This window comes from Buteo buteo, chromosome 1, assembly GCF_964188355.1.
Source record: "Buteo buteo chromosome 1, bButBut1.hap1.1, whole genome shotgun sequence".
NCBI lineage: Eukaryota > Metazoa > Chordata > Aves > Accipitriformes > Accipitridae > Buteo > Buteo buteo.
This window is the reverse complement of record NC_134171.1, coordinates 65,636,397-65,655,450: the sequence shown is the minus strand read 5'-3', so window position 1 is coordinate 65,655,450 and position 19,054 is coordinate 65,636,397. Positions and strand designations below refer to the sequence as shown.

The window sequence follows — 19,054 nt, the reverse complement described above, 5'->3', positions numbered from 1 at the left end:
AATGATCAAGGACAAGAATTCTCAGTACAGAAGCAACTCAATTGCAGATACCAGTGAAAAAATTGGATTAGGCAACCAGCAATCAGTCCAGGTCAATTCTTCTATTTTTAATAACTTAAATCTGTCCTCATCCCTCCTTACTTTTTTTAAGTACTATTATAGACTTTGTAAGTCACAAAACCAACTGTTGAGGTATTTTCACTTTTTTTTCCCTGGACCTTCTCAACAGACTACCTCAGCATTACTTAGATCAAGGGTCTTAAATGACTGCAGTAAGTCTCAGCACAAAGCTCATATGTCTAGCTTTCAGCTAACAATAAATCTCCAGAACAGAGCAGACTGGAATCATAGGCCCTTCTTTAATACATGTATTTTCAGTTGAATGGCATACACAAGTCCAAATTCATTAAGCCAATACGTATCCATCAACGTTTTTCCCCAGCTTTTATGATGAAATGTGTGGGAAAATGAAGGGAAGAACTACCAGTAAAAAATTTTATATGAAGAATTAAGATCCAACTACTGATCAAAAGGAACCTGACTTCATAACGGAACTTTTATGTCTTTAAATTATAATGGATGGAGAGACTCGTGTTATGACCTTCCTTTAAAAAAACCATACGTATTTATAATGGAAACTGGAGACCCATCCAAAGTATCTTGGCTCCACTAAAGACATTAAGTATCTCACGTGAGACCACACAGAGCTACTCCATGCTTCAGTTACCCAAGAGTGTAACAGGACAGAGAAGTGCTTCCCTACTTGTCAAAGACGGTTATAGGACAAGCCATTAGCAATTAAGATACTACAGCATGTAAGTAACTTCAGAAGGCATGTTTTCCCCTTCCCCAGTTACTTCTCTGCTGAACTAAACTCTTCTTCATGCTCATCTGAACAGTATCTGGATTCTTGATTTTACGTATTGCCCTTGGGTGTTTATCCTCTACTTAACGTTACATTAGTGCAATTATTTATAATTACTGTAAATAATTCAAATGCAATTATAGTAATTGCATGATTCCAAAGTATAATAAATAGTGAGGGAATATATACAATAAAAATAGCAATTAATCACCAAGAGCTCACAATGAAATTCTCTTGTGGTGCTAAAATGAAAATCTAGTTTTCCACACACCTTCAACTGGCAGATGTTACATTTGCTAAATGACCATGGATCTACTTCCTTCTTCCTTTGGTGTCTTCAGCTATGAATGCAACTATACCGTCTGACACCAGTGTCATTCACAAACCATCTTTTACTCACACTAATTTGGTTGACTTTCCTCTGACCAAGAGAGTTGTTATCTGTCCCTAACTAAATTCAGCCTGTCTGCAATTACTTGTGTACCAGCTTGATCATACGGGCAATCAATTAAATACTATGTAAGTGCAAACATGGTCAGTGCAGGACATAATGTAACTGTTTTTACTGAATAAACTCAGCTCAAGTTTCTTTAGTCTTTCTGATTGCCCCCTTCCTTCGTTTGCACAAAACAAAATACCTTTTTCAGCTCCATTTCAGCAAACTTATGGATACATACATACACACACATGGAGAGGGGCGAGAGGGGGTGAGGAAGAGACAGGGGCTGGGGAGGGACAAAGAGAGATTGCCCACATGTGCATGAAAGTACACACCATCATTGCCAGACTGGAAGGTCTGAAAAGAGGAAATTATTATACAGGAGTTTAAAAAACATCTCCCACACGATCTTTGTGCAGAGAACAGAACAACAGAAAAATCCTTATCCCAACACAATACAGTTAGTTTCTCAAATATGAGTGGGTAGCTGATGGAGGAGTTGGGTTTGCAATCCCTTTGGGGTAGGCTAAGAGCCAAACAGAAGATAACAGAGCCAGATGTGTCCTGTGGGTTGACTGTAGGAATGGCACCTCCTCCTTTCTTTTACTTTTTTAAAATTGTTGAGAAAATCCAAGTTTCAGATGGAAGTACTCCTAAAACAATGCATTCTTTGTGAAGGAAGAAATGAGCTGGACACAAGGACTGTTGAAAGCACTGTAAGTAATGGCCAAGCTATAAATCCTGTAGAACAATTAACATTCTGCTTTGGACTGACATGGCTCCTCTATCAAAAAACCAAATAGCTCCAGAAACCAGGCAACTTGTTCAGAACAGTGGTAGTGAACCTTGCCAAGTAGCACTTCGTAAATGCAACATTTTACCTCTTCCCTTCCTCAGCACCTCTGCAGAAAAGACAAGTGCACCACAGCTCTTCCCCACTCAGGTTTATGGGCTGCTATTTTTTGGTACATTTCTCAACCAAGGAGGCAAAAGGGCCACCCAGCTACTCCCTTCCTGGATTTCAGCATACCCCAGGAGAAGCTCAGCGATACAGCTGCTTTTCTGCACAGAGACAGCATTTGACATCTCTGGTTTGGTTTCCTCACTAATTTTTGTGTCCATTTCTGTTTTGTCTTCAGAGTTCTAACTTTGTCCTTAGCACCACTATGACAACACTTCCAATACTGCCAGGCTGGAAGCTCAGTAAGGCTGTAGCAACTATACTTAAGTTTAAAAGAACTCTACCAACACCAACCACTAGTACTGCTAGATGCAAGCAGAAACACTTATTGGAAGAAAACAGGCATGGTTTCTGAAGTGCAAAAGAAAAAAATATTTATTTTTTTTTAAAAAAACAAGAAATCTTCATCTGGCTTCCATTTGGTTTTGATGAACTCTGGAAGTTATTCTCCACCTACTCAGTGATTTGTTTTTCTAGTAATGAGGAGACAGGGGAAAGAAAAAAAAAAGTTTTATTTCCAGATGAGAGATTTTCAAGTCAATCGAATTAAGTTTGTGCTCTATTTTTTGATAAGTTAAATCTGTGTGCTTGGATTTAGCAAGAAAATGAGTAAGCTGTTTCAGTTCACATGTGGAGGTCATCATTATAATCCATTTCTTTATAGAACAAAAGCTGTATTTTCACTCAGATCAGAAACTAAAACATAATCCACAATCAATTTCCCCGGATCAAAAGCAAAAGGGTACATCTTTTGTCTGAGAATTTTTGCTGGGCAGCTATATTAGTAATTGATATTCCAGAGAACAGTAACCAACACTAGAATTTCTTGTTAAAATTAAAAGCAACTTCACTTAGCCTTAGAATCTTTTATTCAGTTTACACCACCTACCATTTTTGCTTCACCTGACAGAGCATATAGTCTAATTAAACAGGGAGTTTATCAACATCTAAAATTTTGTTCAGCATTTCCAATTATTTCCTGTTACATACAGTGAAGGTGAACCTTGGTGATCTTTTAAATTCATTCCAAGCCTTTATTCATGTGGCATGTATTCTTTTGGCAGAGACAAAGGCTGGAATTTTGCAGGATACAACTGTAATATTGTAACATAAAAGGTTAACCTGCGACAGCCTATCACACTGCACAAGTCAAGTTAAAATCAGAGACCCCTGTAGTAGGAAACCAAAGCCCAGACACCTCTTAACTAAATCTCTCTAAAAGATGAAATATCTCCGCAAAGGTCTGTCCTTGGTGTTCACAGATCATCAATATAAGTTGGAACTTTGTGAATAAACACACAAGGTGCAGGATTTCAATTACTAGAGGGCTAGGAAGCAGGCTGCCAGGCATGTACAACTTACAAAGATTTCAACTGGGCTTTAAATAGACTATGCATCCTTTTAAAGGATGAGTGCCATGGTTTGCGGCAAAGAGTAACATGGTGAGTTAATTCCTGCTTTATGTTTGGAAGAGTTTGACAACTCTTTTGTCACACCAAAAGAATTTTATCAAGCAACTTCCACAAATAATTCTTGAAGTAAAGACTCTTAAGGTCCAAAGTGTTTTTAGTATGAAACTTAAAAAACACTCATTAGTTCAGATGACTCACACCAGGTTTTACAACTTCTATTTCTGCTGGCTAAGTCAGTTCCTAAATATTGTGTTCTGAGTATGACTTGACTAAAAGCAAACATTCTGTAATATTAATTTAGAATAAATTACTTCTGCAGTCAGCCCTGCCATAAAGCTCATTCACCAAGATGGCCACAGAAAGTGAGTCACAAGAGACAAAAAATAAATTTAATTGGGGAGAATATTAACATGAAGCTATTTATTAATTTAATAATTATCTTCAAGACATAAAGATGGAAATGAATAGCTGAAAATATCTAACCTTGGTATGTGAGGAGAGCAAACTATCCAATCTATGCACATGAAGTGGAAAAATATTTCACAACATTTGTCCTAAGCCAACAATAAAGCCCCAGCAATTATAATTTTGGATGACCATGGTATGGAAAACTGATCTTGCCATTAATGACTTTCAAAGACTTAAACCAAAAATGTTGGCATTTTTCAAAGACTGCAAATATCTAAGGTATTAGGTGGCTACTCTCCAACTAGGAGCACATCTCTCTTGCTGAACCATCTCTATATTCGTGAACTTAGCATGATTTATCAGCTCTCTTAAGTTAGATACTGATAGTAACATTCTGAAACCCTTAAGTTCATAATAAATGCCTTAGCTCTATGCTGCTTTTTTCTCCACATAAGAACTATTCTATTCATTGAAAATTCTCTAAGATTTTCACAATGACTCAACAGAACTTGACCTCCATGAGTATCAGACAAGTCTTCTGTCCTCTCCAGGAAAGACCTTCTGCTCACCGTATCTACATCCTTAAATATGCTGGTAAAATGAGACATGTTCTTATGCATGCCCCACCCCACCCCAGCTGTCCCAGTGCTAAACTGGGCTCAAAACATTGTCTCAGAGGAAGTTAAACCCAAACATTTAGATAAAAGATGACTGACATAACTTCTAACTTATTAGAAAGACAGTTCACTCAGAATCATAATCCTGCCTGGTAGATTCCTACCTTTCCAAGGGTTTGCTGTTTTGCAATTGGATTAAGAGGTGTGTATTTCAACTACACACAGCAGAAGAATAATACAGTGTCAACAGAGGAAAAAAGGACTCTATGCTTTTCTGAGTTGTTTTTTCTTTTTTTTTTTTTCTTTTACCATTACTATTTTTCTTTCATTTGGCCTTCTACTTGTGGCTCCTTAGTCTATGAGATTATCATCGGTATAATTAGTACTACATTCCACAGCTTACTTTTCCAGAAATCTAAAAGCTGTGCCCTCAGGGCAGCTGATCTGTGCTGTTATTGACAGAATTTGCAACACCAAACCAGCATACCATTACAGAAGAAGAAATAACCAAGCATTAAATTGCCCTGAATCAAATGTGAGCTGTGTCTCAATATCAGACACCCATTTCACTGAGTCGTCACTAACTTTCAAATACAGAACTCGGTGTACATGCCAAGTGGAACTGAAAACAGCTAGAGCCAGTTTGGTTATGTGTGGGGGTTTGTTTTGTTCTGTTTTGTATTTTACTGATACTCTATATTCCCTGAGGTCCTAGTGAAGTGGAGATGAAGGAATGTATCTAACATCGAAAAACAGAGAAGTAAGATGGTGCTATTAAGACATAGCAGGAAATGGGACTGAAAACAGAAGTAGAATTCGGAAAGGTTTTGGGGAAGCCAAGAGGGCTGTAAACCCTCTAGGGAAAAGGAGACAAATAACAAAGAGTTCCACAGGTAATGAATGTGATACAGGTAAATTGAAACAGATTGAGTGGAAGCAGGACAGACAGAACATTAAAAAAATAAAGGAATAATTGATTTCAATTTATCTTCTTTTCTGAAAGTAAAGACTCAAATAACAGAAAACATGAAGAAGATCTACTTCTAGGGATAGGGGGAAGAAAGAAGCATAAGAGCAAAATATCATAAAACCCACACAGTAACTGAAAAACATTTTTGCTGGGTGACAGTTCATCTTGACAAAAATAGGAAAAATAAGTATTCAAGAGCATCCAATAAATAACTTGTACCTTCAGGACCAGGCTTGGAGTGATACAGACAAAATAATGTTTGCACTGGAACAGTGATGCACAAACATTCATTCCCTGTGGTGCCACACATTATCTGTAACAACGTACGTATGCATGCACTTTCAATCAACTTAGGAGACAGAGAGGTTAGAGGATGAGGACTCTTCAGCCAACTTTATAGCCTGTGGGTTAATCAAGCTCACCCACTTCACAAATATTATTTGAGTAAAGATTATGTTTAATTATTTCTCCTCAGACAATGTGATGTTCCCTAAAAAGAGAAACCTTTCAAAAAGTGATTTTGACTGAGGTCACTTAAAACCTTTTTTTGAATTTACTGATTGATAGCAGCTGAGCCAAATGGACGACTCGGTCTCAGAGAATCCTTAACTCTTGGTTGTTCTTCCCTGACCCAGTGACAGGCGCACATACTGCAGGGAACCTCTTCTGCTTGGGACCCTAGAACTAGGCAGAGCCAGAAGGCAAGTGAGCACACATCAACCAGACAAACATACAGCTCCACAGCCCTTCAGAGATTCAGACACTGCATCTGAACTGAACTTTGCAGTAATTAAAACAAACAGCAACACCTCTCAACCATCTCAGAAACTAAATCATATATACTAAGCAATTCAAAAAAAGCAAGGATAAGAGAAGACAATATTCTAGCCATGACATTTTTTCAAGTCAGACAGTACAGCAGTAAAACAGCAATCAGATCATCTGGTCTATATCCTTTAACTTAAAGACATAGTCCTCAGAGAAAGTTTCAGACATTACAGGGATATTATTCACCCTAGTACTGAGCCAGAAAGCCATGGAGATACTGGCTAGAGTAATACTTCAAACTCCAAAATTTAGTAGAACCTAAACCAAAAGCTTTTTTGTTAAAATATACTTAAGACTTTGGGGACAAACATTACTTCTGGGGGAAAAACCCAAAATCTGGTAAAAAGCTTAAACAAAGTTGTGTGTAGGAAAACAAATGAACAACACCCCCCCCCTCCCCAAACCACACAAACATTTAAAAAAAGAAGTTAAGGATTTTCTAAGAAAAAGAAAAGCAAACCAGCAAAAGACTGTTCAACTGTATCAGTGAAAATAAAAAAAGAACAAAGGTGTGTAAACAAACTGTGAATATGACAACACTGGAAACTGGGAAGAATAGTGTTAAAGAATAAACTAACAATTTAACCATCAGAACAATAAGGTTCTAGTACAATCCTTATAAAATTGGTGGTGTATTGTGTTTGTGTGGCAGGATTTTGGCAGCAGCGGAGGGGGCTACAGGGGTGGCTCCTGTGAGAAGCTGCTGGAAGCTTCCCTGGCTCCAAGTTGGACCTGCCTCTGGCCAAGGCCCAGCGCCAAGGACCAGCCCATCAGCGATGGTGGTAGCGCCTCTTGGGAGAACAGTTTTTAGAAGGGGTACCTGCAGTGAGTAGGGGGATTGGAATGCGAGAGGAACACCTCTGCAGACACGGAAGCCAGTGAAGAAGGAGGGGGAGGAGGTGGATGCCCCTGCAGCCCGTGGTGAGACGGCAGGCTGTCCCCCCCCAGCCCATGGAGGGGAGCGGGGGAGCAGATGCCCACCTGCAGCCCGGGGAGGAGCCCACGCCAGAGCAAGCGGGTGCCCCCGAAGATGGCCGTGACCCCATGGGAAGGCTGCATTGGAGCAGTCTGTGACTGAAGGACTGCACACCATGGAAGGAATCCACGCTGAAGCAGCTTGTGAAGAACTGCAGCCCGTGGGAAGGACCTACGTCAGAGAAGTTCGTGGAGAACTGTCTCCTGTGGGAGGGACCCCACGGTGGAGCAGGGGAGGAGTGAGGAGTCCTCCCCCTGAGGAGGAAGGAGCAGCAGAGACAAGGTGTGGGGAGCTGACCCCAACCCCCCATTCCCCATGCCCCCAGGGAGTGGAGTTGACCTGGGAAGGAGGGAGGGGTGGGGGAAGGTGTTTTAAGATTTGGTTTTACTTCTCATTATCCTGCTCTGATTTGATTGGTAACAAATTAAACTGATTTTGTTTTTTCCCAAAGTTGAGTCTGTTTTTTGCCCGTGACCATAACTGGTGAGTGATCCCTCCCTGTCCTTCTGTCTACTCACGAGCTTTTCATTATATTTTCCCCTTCCCATTCCACTGGCGGCAGGGGGGCGGGGGGGGTGGAAAGGAGTGAACAAGCAGCCTCATAGTGCTTTATTGCCAGCCAGGCTTAAACCACAACAGGTGGGAACCACAGAAAAAAATCATTTTAAGAAAGAGCTTAAAGAAGTTCAGAAAGAAAGGTATTACATGGTTTACAAATCCAGTCAACTAGATTGATCCTGTCCCAAACCCTGTATTTCTACAGATCTTCCTATTACTACAGAAATATTCTGGAAAAGAAAAAAAAAAAGCCAGTAAGAAAACAAGGCCCCTGAGAAAGCAGTAAGAACAGTGCATTTGTGCCAGAAAATGAAGAGACAGCTTGTACCAGAAACTGTTCCTAAACACATAGCGCCATACTGGAAGGGCTGGCAACCATTGACATAAGGTTTTTATATCAAAACATAGCCTAATCTAGGACTCATCTCTAAAGAATCAATAAAGGAAGACCACCAATGCCTGGCCAGACTCATGTCTAACTTTTGCATTTTCTATTGCCACTAACAACTCCACGGATTATTTCGGTTCCTGCAATTCACTGCACGGTTGCTTGACAGAAAACTAAAAAACAAAGGAGCAACACAAGCACATCAGCAACATAACTTTGTTCCAAGTCTACTGGTGGTAAATAGGCAGGGAGATAACATGAGGCGGATGAAAACCCTGTGTTCCTAACACTTATGGTCATGGCCAGCATCAGCTGTCAACCTTTATCCTTTTTCCCCCACAGTGGCAACAGCAACAGTTTGCCTCTGAAACAGTCTGTCTCCTCCATGCCCCCACCCAGTTTCCTCTTTCCTTACTTCCCTAAAGTAACAGTACAACCCTACCTGGCCTCTTTGTCCACCTCATACTGTCAAAGCACAGCAGAACTGTGATGGAACATAGAATACGTCTCTTCAGGAAAAAAGAGGAGTCAGAAAAAAGCTTTGTGTGCAGAGAAAAGAGTCCAGGGCTGCGTGGGAAGCAGGGAAAGAGGCTGCGTGCAACTAGAGCTATGAAGAGAAAGCAGAGCCCACAGGAAGGAGGGAAGAAAGAAAAGCTGCTTCCTGTTCCTCTAGCTGACCTACCTTCAGCTGAAGATTCCCTTTCTCCAAAAAGAAAACTTTTGGCTCAGAACCTTTAAAATCTGTTCCTATCATCAGGACTGAACTGGAAAAAGGCATGTATTTTCTTGAAACAATTATTCTCATGTCACCACCACCAACACTTAGCTAGACACTGTACCATCAGAGTTCTGTGAATTCTGTCAGCAAGTCCTCCACTATTCAATTTCTTTGGCCACAAAACGTACCCAAACTTGGTCTTCCACAGGGCTGTATTTATTGCCATAACCCCTACTGCAATGAGGCACTTACCTGTGGGAAGTCCTTTTCCCCTCAGCCGCTCCCGAATAGCCTGGCTCCTGTCCGGCTGCAGTTTTCTCTCCCCATTGCAAGAAAGCTGATCCACCTGCAAAACAGGCAGTAAAGCAAAGTCAAATATTGAAAGAGCACCCATTAGTATGAAACAAGTATCCGTTACATAAATCCACAATGTAAGTCATTCCCAAACAGTTAAGTTCAAGTTCAGAGTGGAAGTTTAAACTTTTCTGATAAAAAACAGATTCATCAGTAAGACCATCTCCTAGAATTAACCCTATTTGAATAATCTATGCATTATTTTTACTACACATTCAGTCTACTTTTTTCCACTAAGTCTAAATTAAGTTCACAAGCATGTAACTTAAATACATTCTACCCCTACAGCAAACAAGATACAGTAACACTTGAAAACCACCTTCTGTGACTGGAACTTGTGATTGGCCTGATGAGTTTTCTGTGTAACAGAAGAACTGTCTTGTACCTGATAGTTTTAGGCTGATACCTCACACAACTTACTACATGTGTAAAATCTCATGCATTTGTGAGACGTCTCTTCTTTAGCCCCCCAGGCACATTCCTTTCGTGTGTCAGGTTTAACTACTCCCATTAAATTTTAACTTTTTTTTTTTTAATTGCTACTTCCCTAAAAACAAATGCAATTACTTCGCATGTACAGTCATTCAAAGAAGTGTTTATGTGCTACAACAAAGAATCTTTAGTGAGATCTTTTGCTATGGTGGGAATTGGCATAACTTGGACAGTAGCTTAGCTGGGAGGTGGGAAAGAGAAATCAAGCAGGCTTCTATCCATCACAGCTGCAATGCAACTCAATTAACATTAAATAGACTGAATCAGTCCTGTGCCATACTGCCCTTTACAAAGGATATTAACATGTAAAGTGAAAACATTCAAACAGGACCTCTCAGCTGTGCTTCACAGACCACCAAATGACCTCTCTAGCCTTTGATAAGGCCAATCAAGATTGGATGCATGCTGATTTTGGAATAGCAAGTTGTACTACAGTTCTGAAAAAAACAATTTTATGTGCTTTTCTTATTAACTTAAAAATTCCAGCACACATACAGAGCACTAAACATTAAAAACAGCAGGGATGGCTAGCTAAGCTGCATGACAACACAGCAGCACAGCAATGTCATCATTGTTCTGTTAACACTCAGTTCTATCTGGCTATATTGTTCTTGTCTTCTTGCAAAGCCAACACACGTTATGAATTAGGTTAAAAAGGTTACTGGCAGAGGAAATCTAGACGATTAGCAAAACTTCAGCACTGGATAACTGCCAGTAGTCCCACTCCTTCATTATGAACATGATATAGCAGACAGGAACACACTTGCTGGATTCAGCTCTCCGCTGGATTTCAGTAAATGCATTTGGGACCACTGTTGCTGTCTTTGGCAGGCTGGTCTAGATTAGTCTGCCACACTAACCTCAGACTCCCTCTGAAAGTCTGCTGACAAGAACAAGATGAGGAAAAGCAGAAAAATTGCTAAGCAGAAAGGGCCATTAAGAACTTGGAGACTAATGACTCGCTCCAGCAGTGGTTGTTTCTATAGCTTGTGGCCCAATTTAAGGTTTGGATCTTTATTTTAATATTTTAATTTATTTCATTGAATCACAGACTAGCTCCACTCAGCAAGTACAAAAGACTTCAGACATTACAACAAGGAGCACCAGACCGGCAGACATAGCCTCACAGACTATACAATGCTTTGTGAAGCTTAGGCTCAGCACTATTTCTGGAGGCCTGTCATAATCAGCTGCTGCCACATATTAGACAAATGCTGGGACCTCTCACCTTGTACAAGCACTTCCAAACCAGATTTATGAAAAAAACTATCTAGCAATTAGATCATAACAATTTTTTTTTTAAAAAGAAAGCATTAAGTCAAACATTTTTCTTGCAATTACAGTGCTGTCTTGCCAGACGCCAATTTTTACACTGGCATAACCCCTATGAGATTAAAAAAAGGAGCTTCAATGATATAAAACCAGATAAAATTCAGGACCATCATGGGATATTATTCAAGCAATAATAAACTGCTCATCATTTATTATAATTGTAAACAGAACACAAGGAAAGCAAGTATTGGCCAGAGAACAATCTAACAATATTGACAATTTACGACCTTCCTTTCTACTCAGAGTCTTGAAATTATTTAACTATTCTGAAGTTATATTGTAATGGTTTAGGTGAAGGGAGGTTGCCTGTCAGGAATAGTAACTTTGCAAGATGAGTTCATGTAGTTTCCTTCACTCCTGAAAAGAGTTCAATGCATTTGTCATCATTAGACAATAACATCCTCCACAACTATCATATCCAAGAGCTGAGCAGAAGTGCAAGAGAATTGGCACACCATCTAAAAAGTCCCTCTTCCTGTTAATAAGCACCTCCCCAAAAGTCAAGCATAGCTTTAAAAAAGAAAATCCACAGCAATAATTTTTTAAGCATTTCAAGTAGCAACAAGTCTACGGCTTGCCCCAGAGTTCATCATCTTTTTTGCTCTCCCATTTTTCTCTACTTTTCTTTCAATGAAGACAAACAGTTCACAAAATCAAATTCCTCAGAATCACCAGTCGTGAATGCATATTCCAGGAGGAATTGTCAAGTGCACAAACTGTTACAAGGGGAGAGAAGCAATTCTCTCGTTTCAAGGCTTATCCTTATCAAAATTGCAACATAGTAAAATAAGAGGAAGAATGACTGCAGAGTGACTCTGAATTAGCACCTTTGCTCTCTTCCTGCTCATCTCTATTATTCCTCAAATGCTGACACAGACTTACCCCAGACAGGCTTCCCAGAACCAGTCTGACCAATTGTTTCACATATGAAAAAGAAGGGGCACAGTTACTGTTCCTTATGTGGGCACTGCAAGCATCCAGAACAGTCCGTACAGATACACGGGCATAAATGACATCTTCACACATGCCGAGAAGTATGCTGTTGAGATGATCTCCAAGTTTGATAGGCTAGTGACAAACAAAACCAGGAGGGATAGGAAAAGCAGTTTTAATAGTGACTTGTGGTACACACAGAGACAAAAGACATTCAACACAGTAAAATAACTATTCACGAGACTTATTGCCTACATTATCTGAGTGCCAATTTGAAAGTCACCATCTAGGTGGTGAAAAAATAGCGGTTGTAGATCAGGGGACAGGCATTCAGCATCTAGATTCGATTCCTACTCTACAACAATCTGGTCCAAGCAAGCTGCCTGAACTGTAAGGTCAGGACACCAACGCCTTCCTTTCTCAAGGGCTTAATGACTATAGAAAAGGTTCAGAGGAAGTTTTCTTTGTTGTTTTTGAACATTCTGCCAGTCACAAGCATAAAATTAAATCCTCATTACAATCATATTGTAACCCTCTCTGCTATGCTCATTTTCTACAGTTCCTCACCTCACCAATATTTTGCAGCAGCTGCATTAGCATTTCCAAAGTCCAGTGACATCATCAAATAGTATCAAGAAAAAAGTAAGGAATAAAACAACAAAGCCATTGGTTAAGGAACCAGAGCTTCATAGTTGCAGGACAACACCCATACAGTTAAGAACCATCTAGATTTAATTCTCCTCTACCCATTCAGTTAATCCAGCACACTGTATGTGGAATATCACTCCTCAGGGTATGCAATAGTCAGTGATAACACTTGTTCTCAGATGCCGCAGGCACTTGGGACTTGAGCTTTCTGATCTGCAACTCTCCCAAAGTGGGTGGTTACCCACAAAGTACAAGCATTGTCATGCTTTTTGCATCACAGAGCACTTCAAACCATCACAATCTTACAATCTTCCCTGTATTAGTACTCTTAAACTGTACCATTAAAAAAAAAAGTATTCTGGACCACCCTGATTTAATTAACATAGGCTTTTCCCACCTATCTCTTTAGCACTTCTAACTAATCATAAAAATGAGTCTTGTATTCAACCACACTCCCAGCAGAGAAGCAGCTCATTAACCAACATAGGCAGGCAAATATGGAAAAAAAAAATTTTTAAATGGGAAAATCTGCACATGCAAATTAACACTTAAAAGTAATGCCATACATAGACTGTCCTTTTGCCTCCACTAACTCTACAGGGCAGAGGCACTGCATGAGAACATCCCAAAGGTAAATTCTAGGCTTCTGCTCCCCCCTTCTTTCCAGGCATACCTCACCACACTGTCTTTGGAAAAATATTGTTGTATCAAAAGGTAGAGCACTCCTTCCCACTGCATTACTGTGAAACTGTTGCTTCAGTCTAATACCAAAGGAAGACACAAAGAAAAAGGGGACTGAAATTCATGCCTACTTTCTGCTCAACACCTACTTCTACCTACCTTAAGTCACTCTCTCACTACTGCTGAATACTGTTCCTTTCATGTCCTACAAGACAGGAGAGCAAAGAAAGGGGATAGCTATCTAAGAAAATACTGGGGCTTTTGGTACAGGCACAGTAGGTATTACAAATAAGTATCTCTAAAACAGTCATGGCTTCAAATTTTCTGACTTTTGCATTCAGGCACCTACTTCCAAATCAGTATAACTGAGAACCCAACTACCACTCTGTTAAAGAAAATATTAGTAACTGAACACTTAAATTGCCAAAAAGCCTTTCAAAATTTCCTTCCTTACCCTTGCACATAACACCAACTAGTAGGACTGAACCCAAATATGAAACAGAAATAGCTTATCTCCTTGAGCTGCACAATGTTCTGCCAAATCCCACAATTCCAAGTCCATCATTAAATGATTTTTTGGATGCATTTCATCTTATTTTCACGCTTTTAGATATTGACTTCTAGAAGTTTAATTGGGGGTGGGGAAGGAGCACCCAGGAAGATGATGAATCACATCACCTTCAGTCAGTTTTGGAAAGACAGTCTAGGAGTTCTGCTGGGTGTGTGAAATAACCCCATTGTGCAATAACACTCGGCTCTAAGCAGTCTATAACTGTGTCTGCATTGACTGACAAGTCAATCAATAGCAAAAGTCTACTCCCTGTTCCAAACAATTCATACCCTTTGTCATTGTGTAATGTAAAGTATCTGTATGTGCCAAGTACAGACTCACAGAAGTTACAGCATCATAGAGAACAAGTTGCTTTATTATGAATAAAGCAACAACGTTATTTAAATATTTGTTTTTATATAAGCCTAAACCAAAACAACTTATTTTCTCCTTTGTCAGCAGCTTAAACTGTTGTCTTTCAGCCTGCGACACAGGATAGACTAGCCCAGATATATCTTCATGGAAACTAACAGAAATGTAGTATCAGCACCTTCTTTCTGCAAGACAACACTACCACCACCCTCACACACCCCACAGGAAAAAGCTCTTAAGTGCAGGGAAGAAATCTTACTCTTCAGTGTATCATTATGACACCCTGCCATGTTAACTCAAATGCAGATACAGTCAAACTATCAAGTCTGAAGTTGCAATATTAAACAAAACCAAATCTAAACTTACCTGACTTTGAGGAACTTCATGGTCAGCTCCCCAAAAGAGTGCCATACCAAGAGAATAAATATGGACCTGTCATAAGACACAAGACATTTGTCAACTCATTGAACAGGACCGGAAACACAAAGCAGAACTTTAAAGTAGAGGAACTCAGTTAACATCAGTTTGCCTATATATATTCCTGGTATTTAAGCTCAGTTGTCTTTCAAATTGTTCTCCTTTGCCATGAGGGTCAGAGAAGCAAATCCTACTGTTACAACACATACTGCATCTAACCAGTGCCTCTGTCTTCTCCATTCTATTTTAAGCTTTCATCTCACATTGAAGCCAGAAACACAAGTAATCCATGCAATCAGCCTGGTGTGAGGTACAGAATGCATGGTTGTGTCCAAGGATCCTTAAAACTTTAGTCTGAAGGCAAGGCAGACCTTAGCAGGACTCAAACAGTGGGCTGCTACTGCAAGAGATCTCTAAGATTGGGATCAAAGGAAAAAAGGAATGAACATAAGAGTATCAATGTAAAAGCAGTCACCTTAATCTATTATTGATATTTTAAGATACAAATACATTATTCATTACATGTATAATTAACAATTCATATCAACATTAATGACATTAATATATCTTTAACATATTAAGCCCATCAGGACAGGGAATAAAACCTTTAAATACTGCAGAATTTATAGCACAAACACATACTGCCCCTGAAGGTGACTGTGAAAATAAAACAGGTAAGTGCAGAAAAAAAAAAAAATAAATCAGTCATTCTGGACTGTATAAGTAACATACACTAGTGATGGCTCTTTCTATCAAGTTGTAAGTAGTATTTGTGCTACTTAAAGCAACAAGTTTATTAAATAATTGTGCAGGCAATGAACAACGATTACAGGGACAGCGATAAATTAGAAGCGATTCAGTTAAGTCAGTCTCTTCACTAACTAAAAGCAAAACATCTTACTTAAGTCCTAAGATCTGTCCAGACTCTGAGATTTTAAAAACTTTGGTGTAAATTGAGTGTACAAAGGTAATGGATGGACTCAACAGAACCTATGAAATGATAAAAATAATTCTATTCTTCCCATACTAAATAAGTAGAGTTGTTACAAATCATATATCTAGAACCAGGTTAAGGTCGTACAAGAGAATTCATCTCTGTACTGAGGAGTCTCTCAGCCTACTCAAGACAACAAAATATATTCTCAAAGACTCTGGAAAAAGGATGACGCATAAATGTTTTTCTTTTTAGACCAGGTTGCTTGAAAGACACTATACCATTACTGCACTATGCCAGGAATTAACCCCAAAACACAAGTATGATGTATTTTTAGATTTATACCGCAAACCAGAAGTTTCCTTTTTATGTATTCGGAAGAGCAATACACAGCTTTGTGACAGGGTAAGGAAGTAATTACTAAATACACTTAGAAGCAACACGTTATTAAAATTGTTCTTGTAAATTCAATGTGTCTTATTCATATCAAACTGGAATTCAATGTACTCAGAGAAGCACTCCAATCCTAAACTTCTGCCACTTAAAATCTTGTCAGATGGTCTCTGTCTAGCACAGCATGTAAGTCAGCGCAGGACAGAAAGGTTTCCATCAGTAAAAGGCAGCAATACACCAGATACTGCTGACACATGATTACTCACTGGCACAGTTCAGTCCAGTTGACTGACAAAACACTGAAGACAGAGGAACAGGGTCAGCTGGTGTGCATTCAGACACGCATGTGCAAGAAAGATATTCAGCCAGAGAAAAATACAGAAACAATGTTTTCCTTTGCGTTAAAGCTGGAGCAGAACTGATGCAGAGAATGAGACAGCTTTCAGTGAGACAGAACCACTAAGAATTTCTTTGCAATCATGCTCAGAAGGGAAAATGAGGCAGCAAATTTTGTTGCTAGTGGCATGTTCTGGCAGGACTGCAGCAGTGTTGTACACCCATGCAGATGAAACGCAGCTTTATGCTAGATGCAGATATGTAGCCAGTACTGTATACCTAACAAGGGCTCACCCATCAGCCTCCTCTCCCAGAAAGCAAACACTGGCCACAAAAGTAAGGTGTCTCTGTTCCATGCAAAGAACAGAATAGGACAGAAGTCACAGACAAGCATCAAGGGTTCTTAGTTAATACCACTGCCCCATTCAAGCAGAAACATTATCTTGCAAATGCTGTGAAAATTGTTCCATATCTAATTTATTACCCATTACCCTTTCAACTGAAATACTAGAAAGTCACTAGAAAGTCTTCCTTACTTATCCAGATATACCACAGCTATACAGAAAAAGGTGAATATACTTTCAGGGTAATAAATGCATGCAAAAAAAACTTTTCAGAAAAAAAAAAAAAAGAAAACAAAAAAAACACACAAAACCAAACAAACAAAAAATTTGCCCCAAAAAAGCCCTCCAACCTCTCCTGTCCCCCCAAAATGCAAGAACAGCACTTAAAAAGTCTATTATCAAAATTATTGATTCTAATCAGAGAAGCCTGTTGGTGTTCAAGAAGCATTTGGACAATGCTCTTAGATATCTGATTTAATGTTTGAGGTTGCCCTCTGTGGAGTCTGGAGCTGGACTCAATGATCCTTGCAGGTCCCTTCCAACTCAGGATATTCTATCATTCCATGATTCTAAGCTTCAACATGATGGAAGATATTTCCAAAACAGAGGAGTGCATCATCCTTAACAAAAATATTACTGTACAACCACACAATCAGACCTCTAAACTAAAACATGCTACCCTACTACACCTCAACTTCAAAAATCAGATAAATAGTCATATTGCTGCTCAACTGCTGTTTGACAGTTCCCCTTAGGAACTTCTAACTGCTTATAGTCTGACAGCCTTAGGTTGTGTCAGATAGTCAGGGGGAGGGGGAAGAAATCCCACAACAGTCTGTTTAAAAGTTCACCACTGCTTGAGGTTTGTGCAGCATTACATCAAGTTCCTTACGTCAGAGAGAATTCTGGCATGAAAACCAGGCAAAAAACATCTATTGATAAATTGTATTATAAAAACCCAAGAATTTTGCTAATTTCAAATGACTAGTAACTCGTGGTTTTGTACAATACTACCTAATAAGCAATCATATTTAAAATACCCTTCTCTCTCTCCAGATGGGGTAACCTTTTGATTTAGAGGCATAACATGCATCTCTTAAAAATGAAAGCATTTATTCAAAAATTCTAGTTCATTTTTGTTTTATGATACTTCTAGTATTTTCCACAATATATAAATCAACATCAAATTAATTTCCCAAATTAATCTTTTGTTATAATTTTGAACGGTTTGCTTACTCTATTTCCAATAAGCTTGCAGTTACCTCACACTTATTTTGTATTCAAATTGACTGGGTGTCTTAGAATCAAAAGGGTATTCACTATCATTTTTTCTAATATATATCCTTGAATACTCTGTTACTTTGTGTTAGCAAGTAAATTCATAATTCAAGAGACAAATGCAACCCTGTCACCGTCTGTTACAAGGCCTTAAGAAACAAGATGCTTTTCTGCCTTCAGCAGCTTTCAGACATGGTCTGATTTCAGAAGAACAACCAAAAAGGAAAACACCAAAGATCTCCAGTAAGTGAATTTGGTAAGCTACAGCAAGTTGTGAAAGAACAAAAAATAAAAAGTTTAAATATGTTAAAAGTTAACACAGTCAGAATGTGCAAAGCAAGATCTAAGAAACATGAAGTCAACATATCAAGACAAATAACCAGTATACCATCCAACACACAGTTTAACACAAACATAAAGGGAAACACTCAAAAAAGATGGCTGCACACATAAGCTATTTATCAGCCCTACAAACTTAAACTAATAAAGCCATAATAGGACAAAAGTTTTTGTACAAAACTACATTTCAGGTAGCTTTCTCCTTCCATATAAGCAAGTAAGCAAATAAACTCAAGAGGTTTGATATGTTTGAAGCATTTCACACAAATGTACTGTACTGTGTTGTTCCCAACTGGGGGATTATAGACAAGTATTACAGATAGTCCCATCTTTTTTTTTTTTTTTTTTTTTTCTGATGCATTGTCAAAGATTATTTTTACATATAATGGTATATACCATTGCCATCACGAAAATACTTCAATTCTTTGGACACAATGGTATATTTCTAAGAATTCAACTGGAGGGTCTCACATGAGCGAATGCAGGATGAGTAACTCACACATCCCATCTT

General features: G+C 39.0%; 1 protein-coding gene across 6 annotated transcripts in view; it reads right to left on the bottom strand.

The window, feature by feature from the left end:
* Positions 1-19,054, bottom strand: part of PTPN13 (protein tyrosine phosphatase non-receptor type 13) — a 127,730-nt gene that overhangs the window by 69,178 nt on the left and 39,498 nt on the right. For all 6 annotated transcript variants that reach the window (XM_075034182.1, XM_075034171.1, XM_075034191.1 and 3 more), the window contains 3 exons: positions 14,869-14,934; positions 12,201-12,386; positions 9,393-9,486 (listed from right to left, as the gene is read on the bottom strand). In XM_075034182.1, coding sequence (XP_074890283.1) covers positions 9,393-9,486; positions 12,201-12,386; positions 14,869-14,934 — 346 coding nt within the window. The remainder of the gene's footprint in view (positions 1-9,392; positions 9,487-12,200; positions 12,387-14,868; positions 14,935-19,054) is intronic.